Source organism: Oncorhynchus masou, chromosome 9 (assembly GCF_036934945.1).
Source record: "Oncorhynchus masou masou isolate Uvic2021 chromosome 9, UVic_Omas_1.1, whole genome shotgun sequence".
Lineage (NCBI taxonomy): Eukaryota > Metazoa > Chordata > Actinopteri > Salmoniformes > Salmonidae > Oncorhynchus > Oncorhynchus masou.
The window spans coordinates 33,782,479-33,799,279 of NC_088220.1; the positions used below are offsets into that span (position 1 = coordinate 33,782,479).

The window sequence follows — 16,801 nt, forward strand, 5'->3', positions numbered from 1 at the left end:
CACATATCGTCATCTTTAAAGTAATAATAATAATATTTGTACCATGTTGTGTCGCTGCCTTGCTATGTTGTTGTCTTGGGTCTCTCTTTATTTAGTGTTGTCCCTCTTGTTGTGATGTGTGTTTTGTCCTATATTTATGTTGCGTTTATTTATTTTAATCCCAGGCCCCTGTCCTCGCAGGAGGCCTTTTGGTAGGTCGTCATTGTAAATAAGAATTTGTTCTTAACTTACTTGCCTAGTTAAATAAAGGTTAAGTAAATAATAAAATAGTGAATTCTGGGGTAAAAAAAACAGTGTTGCAGTAGTCTAATGTGTGGCGCGGGAATAATGACAAGTGAACCTGGGGAGCTTTGTGTACACATTGACCTTAAAAAGGATCCAGATCACGGAATCCAAGCGAAACTAACTCAGACCACCTTTTGAGATGGTTTCAGTTCGGTTTGCTTCGGGGACTCTTTCGAGGAGTTAGAAATGCTTGAGTGTTCACACTGGACAAAAAAATAAGGAGCCTCACTGAGTTCACAAACATTGTCTGAAAGGGACCAAGAGTGAAAACACCCACATTGACAATATGATGTTCATTAGGATATTCTCGTAGACAAATCCTGCACGCATCGGAATGTGCACCACGTCTCTGCGTATTTACTCACGGGTATGTGCATGCATTTGTTTGGTATATAGGCCTACACAGGGTCGATGTTTATAGCCTATTCTGCCCCCACCTCCAGTGGGACCTTACATTCACTCATTTGCAGTCACACAGATATGTAATCTATCTCTGTTCAAATCGCAGTGGTATCTAACAGTTCACAACAATACACACTAATCGAAAAGTAAAATAATGGAATTAAGAATCAATATTAGATTGAGCAATGTCGAAGTGATATTGACTAAAACATTGTAGAATATACTACTGTATATACATATGAGATGAGTAAAGCAGTATGTAAACATTATTAAAGTGGCCAGTGATTCCAAGTCTATGTATATAGGGCAGCAACCACGAAGGTGCGTTAGCGGGTGGAAGCCGGCTTAACAGTCTAATGGCCTTGAGATAGAAGCTATTTTTCAGTCTCTCGGTCTCAGCTTTGATGCACCTGTACTGACATCACCGCTGGATGATAGCGGGGTGAACAGGCCGTGGTTGTATTGTTCGTCTTCCTGTGACATCAGGTGCTGTAGGTGTCCTGGACGGCAGGTAGTTTTTGCCCCGGGTGATACGTTCGGTAGATCGCTTTTGAGCGGGTGGCGCGGATAAGGGAAGGGTTTATTATGGGTGGCCCGTGAGTGATAGTTTGATAGCTTTTGTGTTGTTTTATTATGGCACCACCACGAATGAGAGTGGGCAAGTAGCCGTCTAGCCTCGCGCACAATACCATATACTCTCTCCCTTCTCTCTTTCTCAAAATACACACACTGAACAATTCACAGACATAACCAATCAATAATCAACACAAATCCTTTTAAAGTGAATTTGAGGACTGAAACGTTCGTGAATGCTGAGAATTGTTGAAATCCTGTATCGCGTCATTCTGATTGGACCACTGGTTGTTACGAGTCCACAATCAGTGAGGCGACAATCAGAGCCTTGCAGAACGGGGAATGTTGATTTCTCTTAAGACGCAACAAGGCTGACACCCGGTGGTCTTTCCGACAAACTGCAACCTAATAAAGCGTAGTGTGGGGAATAGGCCACAAATTATTTATATAGACATTAGAGTACTGATTGGGGGCGCTGTGTTGAAGCCACCATCTTGGCACTCCTACACCGTTGTAGAAAATATTTTTGAAGCTTTTGAAATGCATGTAATACATACTTTTATATGATATGTGAGCGCCAATATGTCCTACGGGTGGCTTCAAAGCCCATAGCATCAGCAATTAAAATAAAATGTTATTGGTCATCACATATTTTGCAGATGCAAAATACTTGTTTTTTTGCTCCAACATTGCAGTTATACCTAACAAAAAAATACAAAAGCTATTTTTGAGTCCAAAATATAAATGGTGTGTAGAAAAAAAAAAGTGTGGACCATTAACTATATAAGACCGCACGCAGGTAAACATTATTAAAGTGACCAGTGTTCAATGACTATGTACATCGGGCAGTAGTCTCTAAAGTGCAGGGTAGAGTACTGAAATCCAGGGTTAATATATTTTAGGTACTAATCTATGGATTTCACATAATTTAGCAGGGACGCAGCCATAGGTGGGCCTGGGAGAGCATAGTCATCCCCACAAAAGGCTTTATTACAGATAGAAATACTTCTGTCTCGTCAGCAGTACGACTGGCTGGTCTCAGACGATCCCCCAGGTGAAGAAGGTCCCGTGGAGGTCCTGGGCTGGCGTGGTTAAACGCGGTTGGACTTATGCAAAGTTCTCTAAAATGACATTGGAGGCAGCTCATGGTAGAGAAATGAACATTCAATAATCTGGCAACAGCTCTGGTGGACATTCCTGCAGTTAACATTTCAATTGCACACTCTCAAAACTTGAGACATCTGTGGCATTGTGTTGTAAGCATAACTGCACATTTTAGTGACATTTTGTCCACAGCACAAGGTCCAACTGTGTAATGTTAACACCGTTTAATTAGCTTCTTTACACGCCACGCCGGTCAGGTGGCTGGATTATCTTGGCAAATGCATAGTAACAGGTCCATAAACAAATTTGTTCACAAAATTTGAGAAATAGGCTTTTTGAGCATATGGAAAATGCGACCTTTCATTTCAGCGCATGAAACCAACACATTTACATGTTGCATTTATATTTTTGTTCAGTACATAACATTAGCCTCAAATCTGTGACCATATTTAATAAGTAGTTGCACCTCTTAATTAAACCATGGTGTTTAAAGACTCACCAGGAGTCTGCAATGACAGCAGGTAGCCTAGTGGTTAGAGCGTTGGACTAGTAACCTAAAGGTTGCAAGCCCCGAGCTGACAAGGTACAAATCTGTCGTTCTGCCCCTGAACAGGCAATTAACCCACTGTTCCTAGGCCATCATTGAAAATAAGAATTTGTTCTTAACTGACTTGCCTAGTAAAATAAAAGGTAATATAAAAATAATAATAAATGAAGTCCTCCTGAGTAAACAATGGGATACTTCTGCAGTGAGCTACATGCCCTCACATACTGGATAAGCAAATTAAAACGTTTTGTTCACCTACCCTTTAAAAAACAAATGTGTGTTATTCCCACCAGGACATTGGGAGATATATAATTTAAATATATTGCATATCAAAAAGGAACCTGGGTAGGTGGTGTTTTCTTCAGAAGTTACACCACACAGAGTATCAGAGTCAGAGCCCATTTCATTTCCACTCAATTATAGAAAATACAATAAAATAACTTTTCCTCATAGGGAAATTTGAATTTCAGTTTTACTTCCTGAATTGAAATTCACCCCAACCCTGCAAAATAAATCAGCTCCTGGAAAGATTTGAGTCTACAATGCTCAACTTCTACCCCCAACGACATGTCAGAACAACGAATCAAAGACAACTGCATGTTGAATTGAGAATGTTTTTATTCAAAGTTAATTCCCCCAAGTGCTTCCGATCAGTCGGCCTTAGGCCAGCGTGTGCCGGGTAAGGGCAGAGGGTGGTGCTTGATGATGGTGAGTTGCACTTTACCATGCCAACACTAGAGGGGGTGTCTTACAATGAAACTAGAGAACCACACGACTTTACCAAGTTTGTATTTTTATCTGTTTTAAAACAGAAACGGAAAAAAGTTCCAAAATAAAAATAAATCTGCAACGGGATTTTACATTTAAAGGGGCCAAACTCCAACAACGTCCTGACACATACGGGGGGGGGGGTCATACATACATACATAACAGGTTAAAGGTCATCATCTTCATCTGGGAGCGCTGTTTCTGATGCAACCTGGAGAGGGGGAGACAGAAGTGAATAACAGTTAGTGGTACGACAATACACCATTTACAAGTCAGCAACATTGATGCATGTTATTATCTAGCCATTCTGATCCAATTTCCTACGGTAAGACACTGATAAGATCAGATCCTTCCGATCCAATTTAAACCGATAACATTTGACTGTCTCGACGCAGTCCATCTACCCGTGCTGAGCCACTATGCAGTTCTACTCACTTTGAGGTCATGCTCGTACTGCGCTGCGAGGGAGGGGTCCATGAGGATCTCTGGTGGGGCGAGAGCGGGCATGGCCACGAACTCCAGGTTGGGGTCGCCAATCAGCTTCCGTGCTAGCCACAGGAAGGGCTTCTCAAAGTTGTAATTACTCTTGGCAGAGATGTCGTAGTACTGAGAGAGGGAGAAGAGGGTTATAACATAACTGTGGAGAACAAGGTGTAAAACATTTATTTACCCATTATTTCATCAGGGCTAGTCTCAGTTTGCACAGAAACCCAGATACACTGCTATACTTACTGACTTTATTGTCCCCACGGGGAAGTTTTGTTGCAGTGTCATGCACATGTTTAAAGTGGTGTTTAAATGTAGATACAAAGTATATACATTCAATACAATGCTCATAATACACATTTTTAAAATTGTTTTATTGGTAAGACTGGCTTGCTGCCCTAACTGAGTAGATAGGAACATAAGCCCAAACTATTTAGGAGGGATATCACACCTGGCAAAAATTGTCTAGTTCTGTTTTTCTTGCTGAGGGGTGCCCTATACCTGTGCCCAGAGGGGAGTATTTCAAAGTCCGGGTACAGGAGGTGGCTTGGTACAACACCGCCAGTCAACAATATTAAAAAGTGTGTAATTAGTACCTGGAGGTTCTTCTTGCGATGGAATACGATGCTCTTGGCTTTGACTTTCCGGTCTTTGATGTCTACCTTGTTGCCGCAGAGGACTATGGGAATGTTCTCACAGACTCGCACCAGATCACGATGCCAGTTGGGTACGTTCTTGTAGGTGACTCGGGACGTGACGTCAAACATGATGATTGCGCACTGGGCTGGAGAGCACAAAGGAGAGGAAAGAGGGAGCAGAGGAAAAAAAGTACAGAAGGGGATTCAGAGAGTGAAGAGGCAAAGAAAGCAAGAGAAGGATGTAGAGAGGGAGTGTCAGAACATGAATCTAGTCAACATAGTATCCTTACTGGAGGGGGCAGAGTTTACCCAGAATAGCTTTGTCATTCTCTACTAGACAGCAAACCTCTGGTGGCAAGTATGTCAGTAGAGCAGGGAGTTATTTTTAGTAACTAGGGCCCAGAGTTTTTCGTCTTGGCAAAACTTCCAGGCCAAGCAAACAAGCACTTTTATACAATACCTTGGATGTAGTAGCCATCTCGGAGCCCTCCAAACTTCTCCTGCCCGGCTGTGTCCCACACATTATATTTGATGGCCCCTCTGTTGGTGTGGAATACCAGCGGGTGCACCTCCACTCCCAGCGTGGCTGGAAAGAGGGAAAGGGGAGAGAAGAACAGAAACCCATCAGGACAGACGAAAGAAGGGACAGAAGAGAGGGAGACAATGAGAGGTAGAGAGAAATAAGGAAGAGAAAAGAGGAAGTGGGCAGAAGAGAAAGAGACAGTTTAGAAACAGGTGTTTACAAGGCTGGTGCTGGAACGGTGGCTGTTGGTTTCATTCCGAGTCGATCCCTTGCTGCACACTTATCTGGTGCCTCCATGTATCCCCTCTTTCTTATGACTAAAACTCCAACAAACCATTCTCCCACTACAAACTGAGTGCAAAGGCTTAAAACATGTGGATGTGTTGGTGTAAGTAATTGCATGCTGATGGGGAGTGACTTACCAACATATTTCTTCTCAAACTCTCCCGTCAAATGTCTTTTGACGAAAGTGGTCTTTCCCGTTCCCCCATCGCCAACCAACACAAGCTGAGAGGGTAAGAGCGTTAGAAGTTGGAACACATGGATGGAGGGGGGGGCTAGTTAGCCATGACCTGCTTCATGTTCTCAAACAAAATAAACAGTTCATGTGTGAGATAGAAGGAAAACCCCTCACCTTGAACTGGACCTGCGGCTCTCCCTCTGCCATTGTGGAATGTGTCGTGGGTTTTTTATGTTCTCCTAAAACACAGACCGGATGGTATGGTTAGCGAGCTAGTATCGTTAGCTGGCTACCCTGGCTCGCTGGATCAACTAACTAACTAGTAGTGGCTAATGAGATTGTCGTTTTGCAAAGGGGGTTCCCAAACTTTTTCCGCACTGTCCATTTCTTTTGACACCCCTTACTGGAGAGAATTTTGCTGGTTTAAATCATGTTGTTTTCTGCAATTCTACACATTTGCTCGTGTTTAATGTGACATTGAGTGACAAATTATAATATACATGGGCTAAAAAAAACGAAATAAAGAAACCTTAGCTGACATGGGCTAGTTGATCTGGACATTTCTGACAGGTTATGTTTTTTTATTTAGGTCCCCCGCCCCACAGCGGTTTGTGAACCACTGAACTACAACAACCAAATAACCTTTCGACATAGCTTGGACGCGTGCTGCTAACAAACAAGAAACCTTGGTAACTAGCTGCGCGTTTTATTAAACTAGCAACTTATTCCGAAACCTTTGCATATTTCCGGACATCTGACAAATCAGGACATTACAACGTGTAAACAATCCGATCGATAACCTAAATTCAGGCCTGTAGTTATGACTTCTAAATATAATATTAATCAGTTCATGTGATATCACGTTAGTTAGCTAGCCAGCACAGCATGCAGTCTAAATGCCGAGGATGGCTAGCTAGCACAGCATGCAGTTTAAACGCCGAGGACGGCTAGCTAGCGCGTACGTTAGCTTGTTAGCGTTTGATGAGTGCGCCATTCAGCAGGCTGCCGCACTTTTCTAGTTTCGGCTGGAACAATGTCTGTGCAGCACAATCTGTTCTCTGGCTAGTTCACAGTCTAAGTAAGGTTTCTGTTATGTAACAAATTAACACTGCACAAAACTGCTACAATCGGATCTTTGTATAGACAATAACAATATAACGAAACATCCTCAATCAAATCTATAAACTAAACAAATTAAAGTTGCCATCTAACGTTAGCTAGCTAGCATTTCGCTATTCGCAAAGCTAACGTGGTCTTAGAAATCAATAAAACTGTCTTAACAACTTCGCTTATTGCCGAAATAATTACTAAACTGAAGGTATAAATACACCAATAACGCACTTTGGTGTCTCTGATTGTCCCAATTTTGATTCACAATGATTGGAAATTGAATTTAGACTAGCGTCACATCAGGAAAAATGTTCAGACTCACCCGGCGTTGAAACGAAGCGGAAAAGAGTAAATGGCTGCGTCCGCGGGAGATTCAGCGACGACCTGAGTCCGTTTCCGCTCATATCACGTGATCAACGCCAGCGATAAACTGTTTTTGTTGCAACAATTGAGATATTAAAAACGTTGCGACTCTCAGTGATATACACGTAGGTAGTAAAGCTTTATGGTGGTTTAAAAACAAATTATGAACGTTTTGGAAAATGTAACATGCATGTTTTTTTGTTGTTGCCATGGTTGCTTTTTCCCCCAGTAATTTCTTCTGCAATTTGGCCATATGATTTCTAGACAATGGAAGAGTGCAAGCTATAATATTTGTATTCAAGCTATGCCAAACCATCTCTTTCTAATCTTCATTCAATCACACATGTACTTCATACCCAAATCAGTATGAAAAAGTACAAACAGGAGGCCTTCAGAACACAATTTATTTTCTTCTTACAAATAAGCTACAATTAAATCAACAGTTATTATAATGCTTATTCAAAATCTCATGACAACATTTGCATGAGGTATACACTTAAATCAAATAGTGATTAATGCAAATGTGTGCGCTTTTGCTTTTACACTTGTGCGTGTTTATTTGACTTTGATAATATGCCTACTGGCTCTATGTTAAAAGTATGATCTATTGCGTAGTTGGTGTATTATTAATTGACATAGGATTGTCTTAGTGTTTACAGTATGCATAGTATTGGTAGTTAGCCAGTATGATGGTGGTTGGTGTGCCAGTATGATGGTCTATCTATAGAGGTAGTCTGCCTGTATGTTGGCAGCAATCTCCGACTCCCACTGATCTCCATTGTTCAGCAGCTTCTCTTTGTTGTACAGCAACTCCTCGTGGGTCTCCGTAGCAAACTCAAAGTTTGGACCCTGAAGGACATGAAAAAGTGAAATAAATCCAGAAACCCTTAACCCTAGAATACACCAGAAGTTGGAGAATATGCAACTGAAAGTTCTGTTCTCTTATGAACAAAGCCACTGGAATTTGACAAGCGGTGAGTGTGTGAGATTTCCAGCTGTTCACCTCCACAATAGCATCAACAGGGCAGGCCTCCTGGCAGAAGCCACAGTAGATGCACTTGGTCATGTCAATGTCGTAGCGAGTGGTTCTTCTGCTGCCGTCTGCACGAGTCTCAGCCTCAATGGTAATGGCCTGGGGCAGACACGGGGGGCAGCAGAGAGAGGACAGAATGAGCAGGCAGAGGGAAATAAACTATGTCAGTGTCCGAATACCAATACCGTCGTACTACATAATATGAAAACAGAAAGTGTAATAATATGTGAAATATCCAAAACAGTACTCAAGATTGCGTCATCTAATGCGCGATTACGTTGACTCCCGCCATTCGTTCATTGTAAAACAGCGCGTCAATTTATCTGATTATCAGCTGTTGTCAAGCACGTGCGTCGGAAAAGACAAGTGAATTCTACTCGATCGAACGTGAAAATGAGTATTCAGGTTAAGTATGTAGTAAGCTGCTATGGGTATTCGGACACAACCAGTGTGTACCCTATGAGCTGTGCAGGGGGTATTCGATTACTGGGGGAGGTAACTGGACTTTGTAGGGGTTACCTGGTTGGTGTACCATTGCATAGTATAGTATATGAAGTTACCGATACCCTGGATAGTGTTATGGACTGCAGGTACACTACATGACCAAAAGTATGTGGATACCTGCTTTTCAAACATCTCATTACAAAATCATAGGCATTAATATAGAGTTGGTCCCCCCGTTGCTGCTTTAACATCCTCCACTCTTCTGGGAAGGCTTTCCACTAGCTGTTGGAACATTGCTCCGGGGACTTGCTTCTATTTAGCCACAAGTGCATTAGTGAAGTCGGGCATTGATTTTGGGTGATTACGCCTGGCTCACAGTCGGCGTTCCAATTCCTCCCAAAGGTGTTCGATGGGATTGAAGTCAGGGCTCTGTGCAGGCCAGTCAAGTTCTTCCACATCAATCTCGACAAAACATTTCTGTATGGACCTCACTTTTTGCACTGGGGTATTGTCATGCTGAAACAGGGAAGAGCCTTCCCAAAACTGTTGCCACAAAGTTGGAAGTACAGGATCATCATGAATGTCTTTGCATGCTGTAGTGTTAAGATTTCCCTTCACTGGAACTAAGGGGCCTAGCCCGAACCATGAAAAAAAGCCCCGGACCATTATTCCTCCTCCACCAAACTTTACAGTAGGCCCTATGCATTGGTGCAGGTGGCATTCTCCTGGCATCCGCCAATCCCAGATTTGTCTGTCGGACTGCCAGATGGTGAAGCGTGATTCATTACTCCTGAGAACGCGTTTCCACTGATCCAGAATCCAATGGCGGCAAGCTTTACACAACTCTAGCCAATGCTTGACATTGCACATGGTGATCTTAGGCTTGTGTGCAGCTGCTCGATCATGGAAACCCATTTCATCGAGCTGCCGATAAACAATTCTTGTGGGGTTTTATCAACGATAAGCCAAGTTCATACATGTAGATAGATAGATAAAGAAAGATATGGCCGGAAGAACCAAAACGTGCACCCAGAACTGAGTTTGGGAAACGGTGGAACGGAGATGGCGGAAACTGAGGTTTTGTTTGAAACTGCTAGTGAGTGAAGCTAATAGTACAGAAAGTGAGAATGAGTGGGTTACGGTGACAAAGAAAAAAAGTAAAGCTGTTGGAAAATAGGAAACCATATTTTGGGGTCGGAGTCAGGGTTTTGGATCAATGATACTTGGGAAATCCGTTTAACGTCTCCAGGAAAATCTGGAATGTGTTGGAAGAAAGTGTGAAGTCAGTGAGAGTCACAAGAAGGTCTTATTTTGATTTTTTGTGTGTCTGCGGAGCAGAAGAAGCGTGTTTTAAGACTCAAAATGATATCGGAGTGGAATGTTTCCTGTATGGATTAGCAGGGAGCCTATCAAGGGGGATATTTCTGGGGTTGCTCGAGAAAAAAAAGGCAGAGGATATAACTGAAGACATCGTTGGAGTGGTTGGTGCTCGTCGATTGAGGTGAGGTGGACGGAGAAAAGAAGTTCACTTCATCCATGCTACTGTTTTTGATGAAGAGTCTCTCCCTTCACATCTAAAGTTCGGATTCATGGTATACCCTGTAAGAGCTTCTGTGCACAAGCCCCTTCAGTGTCATACACGTAAAAGATTTGGTCATGTGTCAAGTATGTGCAAAAGGGAAAAATATATTGTACGCCAGATGAAGGGAAATGCTGCAACTGTGGAGGTGAACGTGTGCCTGAAGTCTTGGAATGCCCTGTTAGGGTGAAGGAGAATGAGGTGGCACGGGTAAGGAATGCCCTGTTAGGGTGAAGGAGAATGAGGTGGCACGGGTAAGGAATGCCCTGTTAGGGTGAAGGAGAATGAGGTGGCACGGGTAAGGAATGCCCTGTTAGGGTGAAGGAGAATGAGGTGGCACGGGTAAGGAATGCCCTGTTAGGGTGAAGGAGAATGAGGTGGCACGGGTAAGGAATGCCCTGTTAGGGTGAAGGAGAATGAGGTGGCACGGGTAAGGAATACCCTGTTAGGGTGAAGGAGAATGAGGTGGCACGGGTAAGGAATGCCCTGTTAGGGTGAAGGAGAATGAGGTGGCACGGGTAAGGAATGCCCTGTTAGGGTGAAGGAGAATGAGGTGGCACGGGTAAGGAATGCCCTGTTAGGGTGAAGGAGAATGAGGTGGCACGGGTAAGGCATGTCCAGCACACCGCCTATCTGGCGGCGGTGAGAAAATTGGAAGGAACAAGTGGCAGGGAAGAAGCAATGGTAGTAGAGCCATCAAGACCAGTGATGTTTCTCATCAACTCGAGAGATAGTGAAATGCCACATGTTAAAAAAGTGGACTTTGTGTTATTTATTGCAAGGATCATAAACTGTACAGCACAAGCAGAGAAATCGAAGAAAATTGGAATCATTGTGAATGCCGCTGAATGTTTTTTGGGTCTTTGTGATTTCATAGCCGAGGCCGTGCAAGAAATCCCGTCGGTGAATGTAACCCCATCACAGTCCCCTGAGGCTGTGTAGGGATGTATTTTGAAGTGGACTGTGAATGAAGAAGTATGATGTTTTTTGTGTGTCGTCATTTTCCCCTTTCCCGGAATGTTTTTTGTTTGTTTCTTATTCAATACCCTGTCCAGCTGGTGGAGGTAATGCACCATTAACATTGGATGCCAACCGCTGTTAAACCCCATCAAATAAGAAGAACAATTCTTGTGCTGATGTTGCTTCCAGAGTCAGTTTGGAACTCGGTAGTGAGTGTTGCAACCGAGGACAGACAATTTTTACCTGCTTCAGCACACGGCGATCCTGTTTTGTGAGCTTGTGTGGTCTACCACTTTGCGGCTAAGCCATTGTTGCTCCTTGACGTTTCCACATCTTACAATAAGAGGACTTACAGTTGACCGGGGCAGCTCTAGCAGGGCAGAAATTTGATGAACTGACTTGTTGGAAAGGTGGCATCCTATGACGGTGCCACATTGAAAGTCACTGAGCTCATCAGTAATGCCGCTCTATTGCCAATGTTTGTCTATGGAGAATGCATGTGTGCTCGATTCCCTACACCTGTCAGAAACGGGTGTGGCTGAAATAGCCGAATACACTAATTTGAAAGGTTGTCCGCATACTTTTGTATATTCGGAAAGTATTCAGACCCCTTGACTTTTTCCACATTTTGTTACATTAAAGCCTTGTTCTAAAATGGATGAACAAAAATAGAAAATCCTCAATCTACACATAATACCCCATAATGACAAAGTAAAAACAGGTTTTTAGACATAAATACCTCATTTACATATGACACACGAAATTAAGCTCAGGTGCATCCTATTCCCATTGATCATCCTTGAGATGTTTCTACAACTTGATTGCTGTCCACCTGTGGTAAATTCAATTGATTTCATAAGGTCCCATAGTTGACAGTGCATGTCAGAGCAAAACCCAAGCCATGAGGTCAAAGGAATTGTCCGTAGAACTCCGAGACAGGATTGCGTTGAGGAAGGTTACTAAAACATGTCTGCAGCATCGAAGAGTCCCAAGAACACAGTGGCCTCCATCATTCTTAAATGGAAGAAGTTTGGAACCACCAAGACTATTCCTAGAGCTGGCCACCCGGCCAAACTGAGCAATTGGGGTAGAAGAGCCTTGGTCAGGGAGATGACCAAGAACCCGATGGTCACTCTGACAGAACTCTAGAGTTCCTCTGTGGACATGGGAGAACCTTCCAGAAGGACAACCATCTCTGCAACACTCCACCAATCAGGCCTTTATGGTAGAGTGGCCAGACGGACGCCACTCCTCAGTAAAAGGCAGATGACAGACAGCTTGGAGTTTGCCAAAAGGAACCTAAAGACTTTCAGACCATGAGAAACACGATTCTCTGGTCTGATGAAACCAAGATTGAACTCTTTGGCCTGAATGCCAAGCGCCACGTCTGGAGGAAACCTGGCACCATCCCTACAGTGAAGCATGGTAGTGGCAGCATCATGCTGTGGGAATGTTTTTGAGCGGCAGGGACAGGGAGACAAGTCAGGTTCGAGGCACAGATGAACGGAGCAAAGTACATTAAGATCGATGAAAACCTGCTTCAGAGAACTCAGGAGTTCAGATTGGGGCGAAGTTTCACCTTCCAACAGGACAACAACCCTAAGCACACAGCCAAGACAACACAGGAGTAGCTTCGGGACAAGTCTCTGAATTTCCTTGAGTGGCCCAGCCAGAGCCCGGACTTGAACCCGTTCGAACATCTCTGGAGGGACCTGAAAATAGCTGTGCAGCGACGCTCCCCATCCAACCAGACAGAGCTTGAGAGGATCTGCAGAGAATAATGGGAGAAACTCCCCAAATACAGGTGTGCCAAGCTTGTAGCATCATACCCAAGAAGACTTGAGGCTGTAATTGCTGCCAAAGGTGCTTCAACAAATTACTGAGTAAAGGGTCTTAATACTTATGCAAATGTGATATTTAAGTTAATTTTTATAAATTAGCAAAAATGTATAAAAATCTGTTTTTGCTTTGTCATTATGGGGTATTGTGTGTCAATTGATGGATGGAAAAAAACTATGTAATCAATTTTAGAAAAAGGCTGTAACCTATTGCAACATGGAAAAAGTCAAGGGATCTGAATACTTTATGAAGGCAAGCAGGTATTAATGATGCATATGCCTACATACAGTAGTTTGTAGTACTAGTGAGTATAGTAGCCAGGGCATTGAGGGCAGTGTAGTGCTTTACCAGTGTGTTTATGTGGGTGTATATGGGTCACCTGGGCAGGGCAGACAGCCTCACACAGCTTGCAGGCGATACAGCGCTCCTCTCCGTTGGGGTACCGGCGCAGAGCGTGTTCACCACGGAAACGAGGAGACAGGGGACCCTTCTCAAACGGGTAGTTGATGGTAGCGGGCTCGCGGAATAGGTAACTCATAGTCATCCCCAATCCTGGAGGAGTGTGTGGGAAAGACAGGTAAAGAAATGTTACTTAAGGTGTGTGTGTGTGTGTGTGTGTGTGTGTGTGTGCGCGCATCACTGGAGTACCGCAAGGCCCACGAGCTCTGGGGTCCCATTCGTCTGTCACTGATGTCCATTTTATTTCACTTAATAAATCATTTTGACAGTAACCCTCCAAAAAGTCATTCATAAAACTTTTTAATTACCATATGTACTAGGAAGCTAAGCGTTTGTTTCTTGGGCTTCAGGAATGTGACTGAAAAAGTGAATGAGGGGAGGTAGTTCTTTGTGGTTTTTAGTTGAGAAAACAAAAATCTCTGCAGAAGCGACAGTTACAGGGATGGTAAAAACAGCTATATTTATGTAGCAACGTCAGGAAAACTGTGAAGGGAGTTGTGCTTCAAAATTAGCAAGTTTGTAACATCTTCAATTGAGCCTCTCATTCTTAATTGCCAGCCTCAACGCGTTAAGGAAAGAGATAAACTGTCGCCGACAGGAAGCTCTGGCGACAGGTCATTTGGATACTGGTCAGACGATAAATTGCCAGATGCAAACAGATTATCGTCTTTAACAGACAACAGTTCTTGAGGGCTTGAACAAAAGATAGCAGTTTACGTTTTTGTTCATACATGGTGAACCAGCGTTTGAGTTGTGTGGTTGCAATATCAACTGTCTCTTATCTCTGGGCTATCTTGGCATGCATCATTCAAGACTGCGTTTAAATTGTGTGCAGCACAATGGACATGTAACGCACAATGTCTCAGGAAAGACTGTCTGGGTTGGTAATACTCACTATAGAAAACAGTCAGGCTCCCAACCTGGACCTACAGCCTGTGGCGAAAGCATTTGCACACAAAAAAAGGAAGCCTTCAGGACACCAGGGGAGTCTCTTAAATTGGATTTAATTGAATTTACCCTGAATATTGCAGTCCATTCATGTAGGCTACTAGCCAGACAAAATCTGCTGCGTTCAACAATAAATAGTGGCTGAATTTATCCTCAAGACAACTACTTTTTCCTCATTGTTAGGCTATTTGATGTGAATTTTTATTAAAAGCTAAATACGGTATATAGCTATAGATAGTACACTGCATAATGAAACAACCCTAATAAGCTAGTGTTTTGAGAGTGGACTGACTATTATTTGGTATTAATAGACTGGTTACACACACAACTTTTTACCCAAGCTGGGTGAGAGAGTGAGGATGGCTCATCTCATGCAGGCTCAGGTAACCTATACAGGACAGTTGTATATTCCTCCCCAAAATTAATTGGTAGCTGATTAGTATGCTGTTGCATCAAACATTTATTTTACAATCTGCAATGTTTGAATGTCCAACTTTAATTGCATTATTGCTGCCAGCCAGCAGTCTAAAAATAGCAGCATTGCGACACTGTGTATAGCTTTGTGAAATGTTAGGCTTAACATGAGAAAATGGCGACCAAATAGGCCTACCTATAAACATAAATCCATTAGCTAAAGCTAAGCTAAACCCTGGCACCCCAGAAAACCTATCAATGTTTGCAGCCGCATAGACATGTCGCAATTTCAGCACCATGGACAGTGGTTGGTAGAGTCTGTACTTTGATTTGTATTTTTATTTTAGAGGGGGGGGGGGGACTCCAGAGAAACTGTGTTATGCAAGTGGTGTGTCACCTCTGAAGAGCTCGGTCCACAGGAGAGTCTGAGCAGCTCGGTCTGTGATGGACCTCATATCAAGAGGAAGTTCCTTGGCATTCACATACTCTATATATATATATATACACACACACACACACACACACACACACACACACACACAGAGAGAGAGGAGGACAAGATGAGAGAGAGAGGAGGACAAAGAAGAGAACAAGAGATAAGAGAGGCAGCTATGAAGCCAAATCAAATTCATTGTTATGGGTACTACTGAATATCAACATTTGTGTTACTTACTGTACATCCCTCTCTGCACACTGAGGCTTAAGTGTCGAACCAAACCGGGGCTGATAACTCCAAAGGTGCCTACCAAAGAAACAGAGTAGACAGTGGCACATGTAACCATCACCCCCCAATGAATGCAATTTGATTTACAGGTGTCTAGTCTTACCTGGCCTGGTGCAGTAAAGCAAACGCACTGCAGTAGACATCAAAGCAAGAAGAAACTGGAGAGAGAGAGAGAAATGGACCATTTGTTGAACAGTTGGTCAATGAGGCAAATAGGCAAAATTGTGGATTCCTGATCCCACATGTCCAACAGCAGAAACAACCTTTCTCTCTGCCCCTACGTGACCTCCAGTGAGCACATCCTAAACACAAACCTCTTCGTGAGTGTCTGTAAAGAGGTGAACAGATTGTCAGGCAGCTGCTTTACCCTGCACTTTCCTAATCTCCCATACCCAATCTGGCCTTTCGGCGACGTCACGGGTCACACAAAGGCGCCATGCATAAGCACTTTCACAGCCAATCACACTGACCTTACAAATAAATACTGCAGGCTACCGTACAATTGTTGCCCCCCAAAATGTACAATGTATAGGCTACAACTGTAGGAAGACTTTGTCACTAGCAAAGAAAGTTGAAAGACAACGCGTGCAGTTTCTCGTAAATCCCGAATAGTTTATAACTTTAACTAGGCTGTTTTGATAAATACACCTTCAGGAAAAACGGTTCTATTTAAAACTCTGAATAATAACTCACTATCGACAGTAGGCTATCCGAGCTGTCTGGACCATATGATGGTGAAGCTGTTCAGTCAACAATAATTACATGCTGCGCACTTAAATACCGCTGTCCAGACCGGACCGTTTACTTCGCAAGTATTCTAAGCACTGTAATTGAAAATGCAGGAATACCGATTCAAAAACAAAATAAACATGCCAAATTACATATTTGTTTAAAAAAACAGCATCAAACATTGTGAAACATACCTGCTCCCACAACCTGTGATAACAGACGCAAGGGACAACCGTCTATGCACTTGCACTGTTGCTCCGAGAGGAGGGGAACTCAGATGAGGCTTGTGAAACAGCAGTGTACTGTAGACCTGGGTAGACATAGTCGCCATTTTGAATGTGGCAAAGTTCTATGCACTTACTATCCAGTGCATATCAAAATATGGCATTATTCATCACACCACCCTCCTATTT

General features: G+C 43.1%; 2 protein-coding genes across 3 annotated transcripts; both read right to left on the reverse strand.

The window, feature by feature from the left end:
* Positions 1 to 3,511: 3,511 nt before the first annotated feature.
* LOC135545898 (GTP-binding nuclear protein Ran) lies at positions 3,512 to 7,315 on the reverse strand. Of its 2 annotated transcripts, none has more exons than XM_064973863.1 (7): positions 7,219 to 7,315; positions 5,961 to 6,025; positions 5,749 to 5,833; positions 5,264 to 5,389; positions 4,762 to 4,949; positions 4,115 to 4,285; positions 3,512 to 3,890 (listed from the first exon to the last, which is right to left on the reverse strand). In XM_064973863.1, exons 1-7 carry the CDS (start codon positions 7,298 to 7,300, stop codon positions 3,846 to 3,848), a joined length of 762 nt encoding a protein of 253 aa, XP_064829935.1. In that variant the 5' UTR covers positions 7,301 to 7,315; the 3' UTR covers positions 3,512 to 3,845. The 2 variants fall into 2 exon arrangements, with proteins under 2 accessions (XP_064829935.1, XP_064829936.1); XM_064973864.1 differs by lacking the exon at positions 7,219 to 7,315 and adding an exon at positions 7,128 to 7,151.
* Positions 7,316 to 7,645: 330 nt separating this feature from the next.
* Positions 7,646 to 16,657, reverse strand: LOC135545899 (NADH-ubiquinone oxidoreductase subunit 8-like). Its single transcript, XM_064973866.1, has 7 exons — positions 16,583 to 16,657; positions 15,763 to 15,817; positions 15,609 to 15,677; positions 15,333 to 15,422; positions 13,494 to 13,666; positions 8,263 to 8,391; positions 7,646 to 8,108 (listed from the first exon to the last, which is right to left on the reverse strand). The coding sequence occupies exons 2-7, from the start codon at positions 15,800 to 15,802 to the stop codon at positions 7,977 to 7,979; spliced, it is 633 nt and encodes a 210-aa protein (XP_064829938.1). The 5' UTR covers positions 15,803 to 15,817; positions 16,583 to 16,657; the 3' UTR covers positions 7,646 to 7,976.
* Between the last annotated feature and the right edge of the window lie 144 nt (positions 16,658 to 16,801).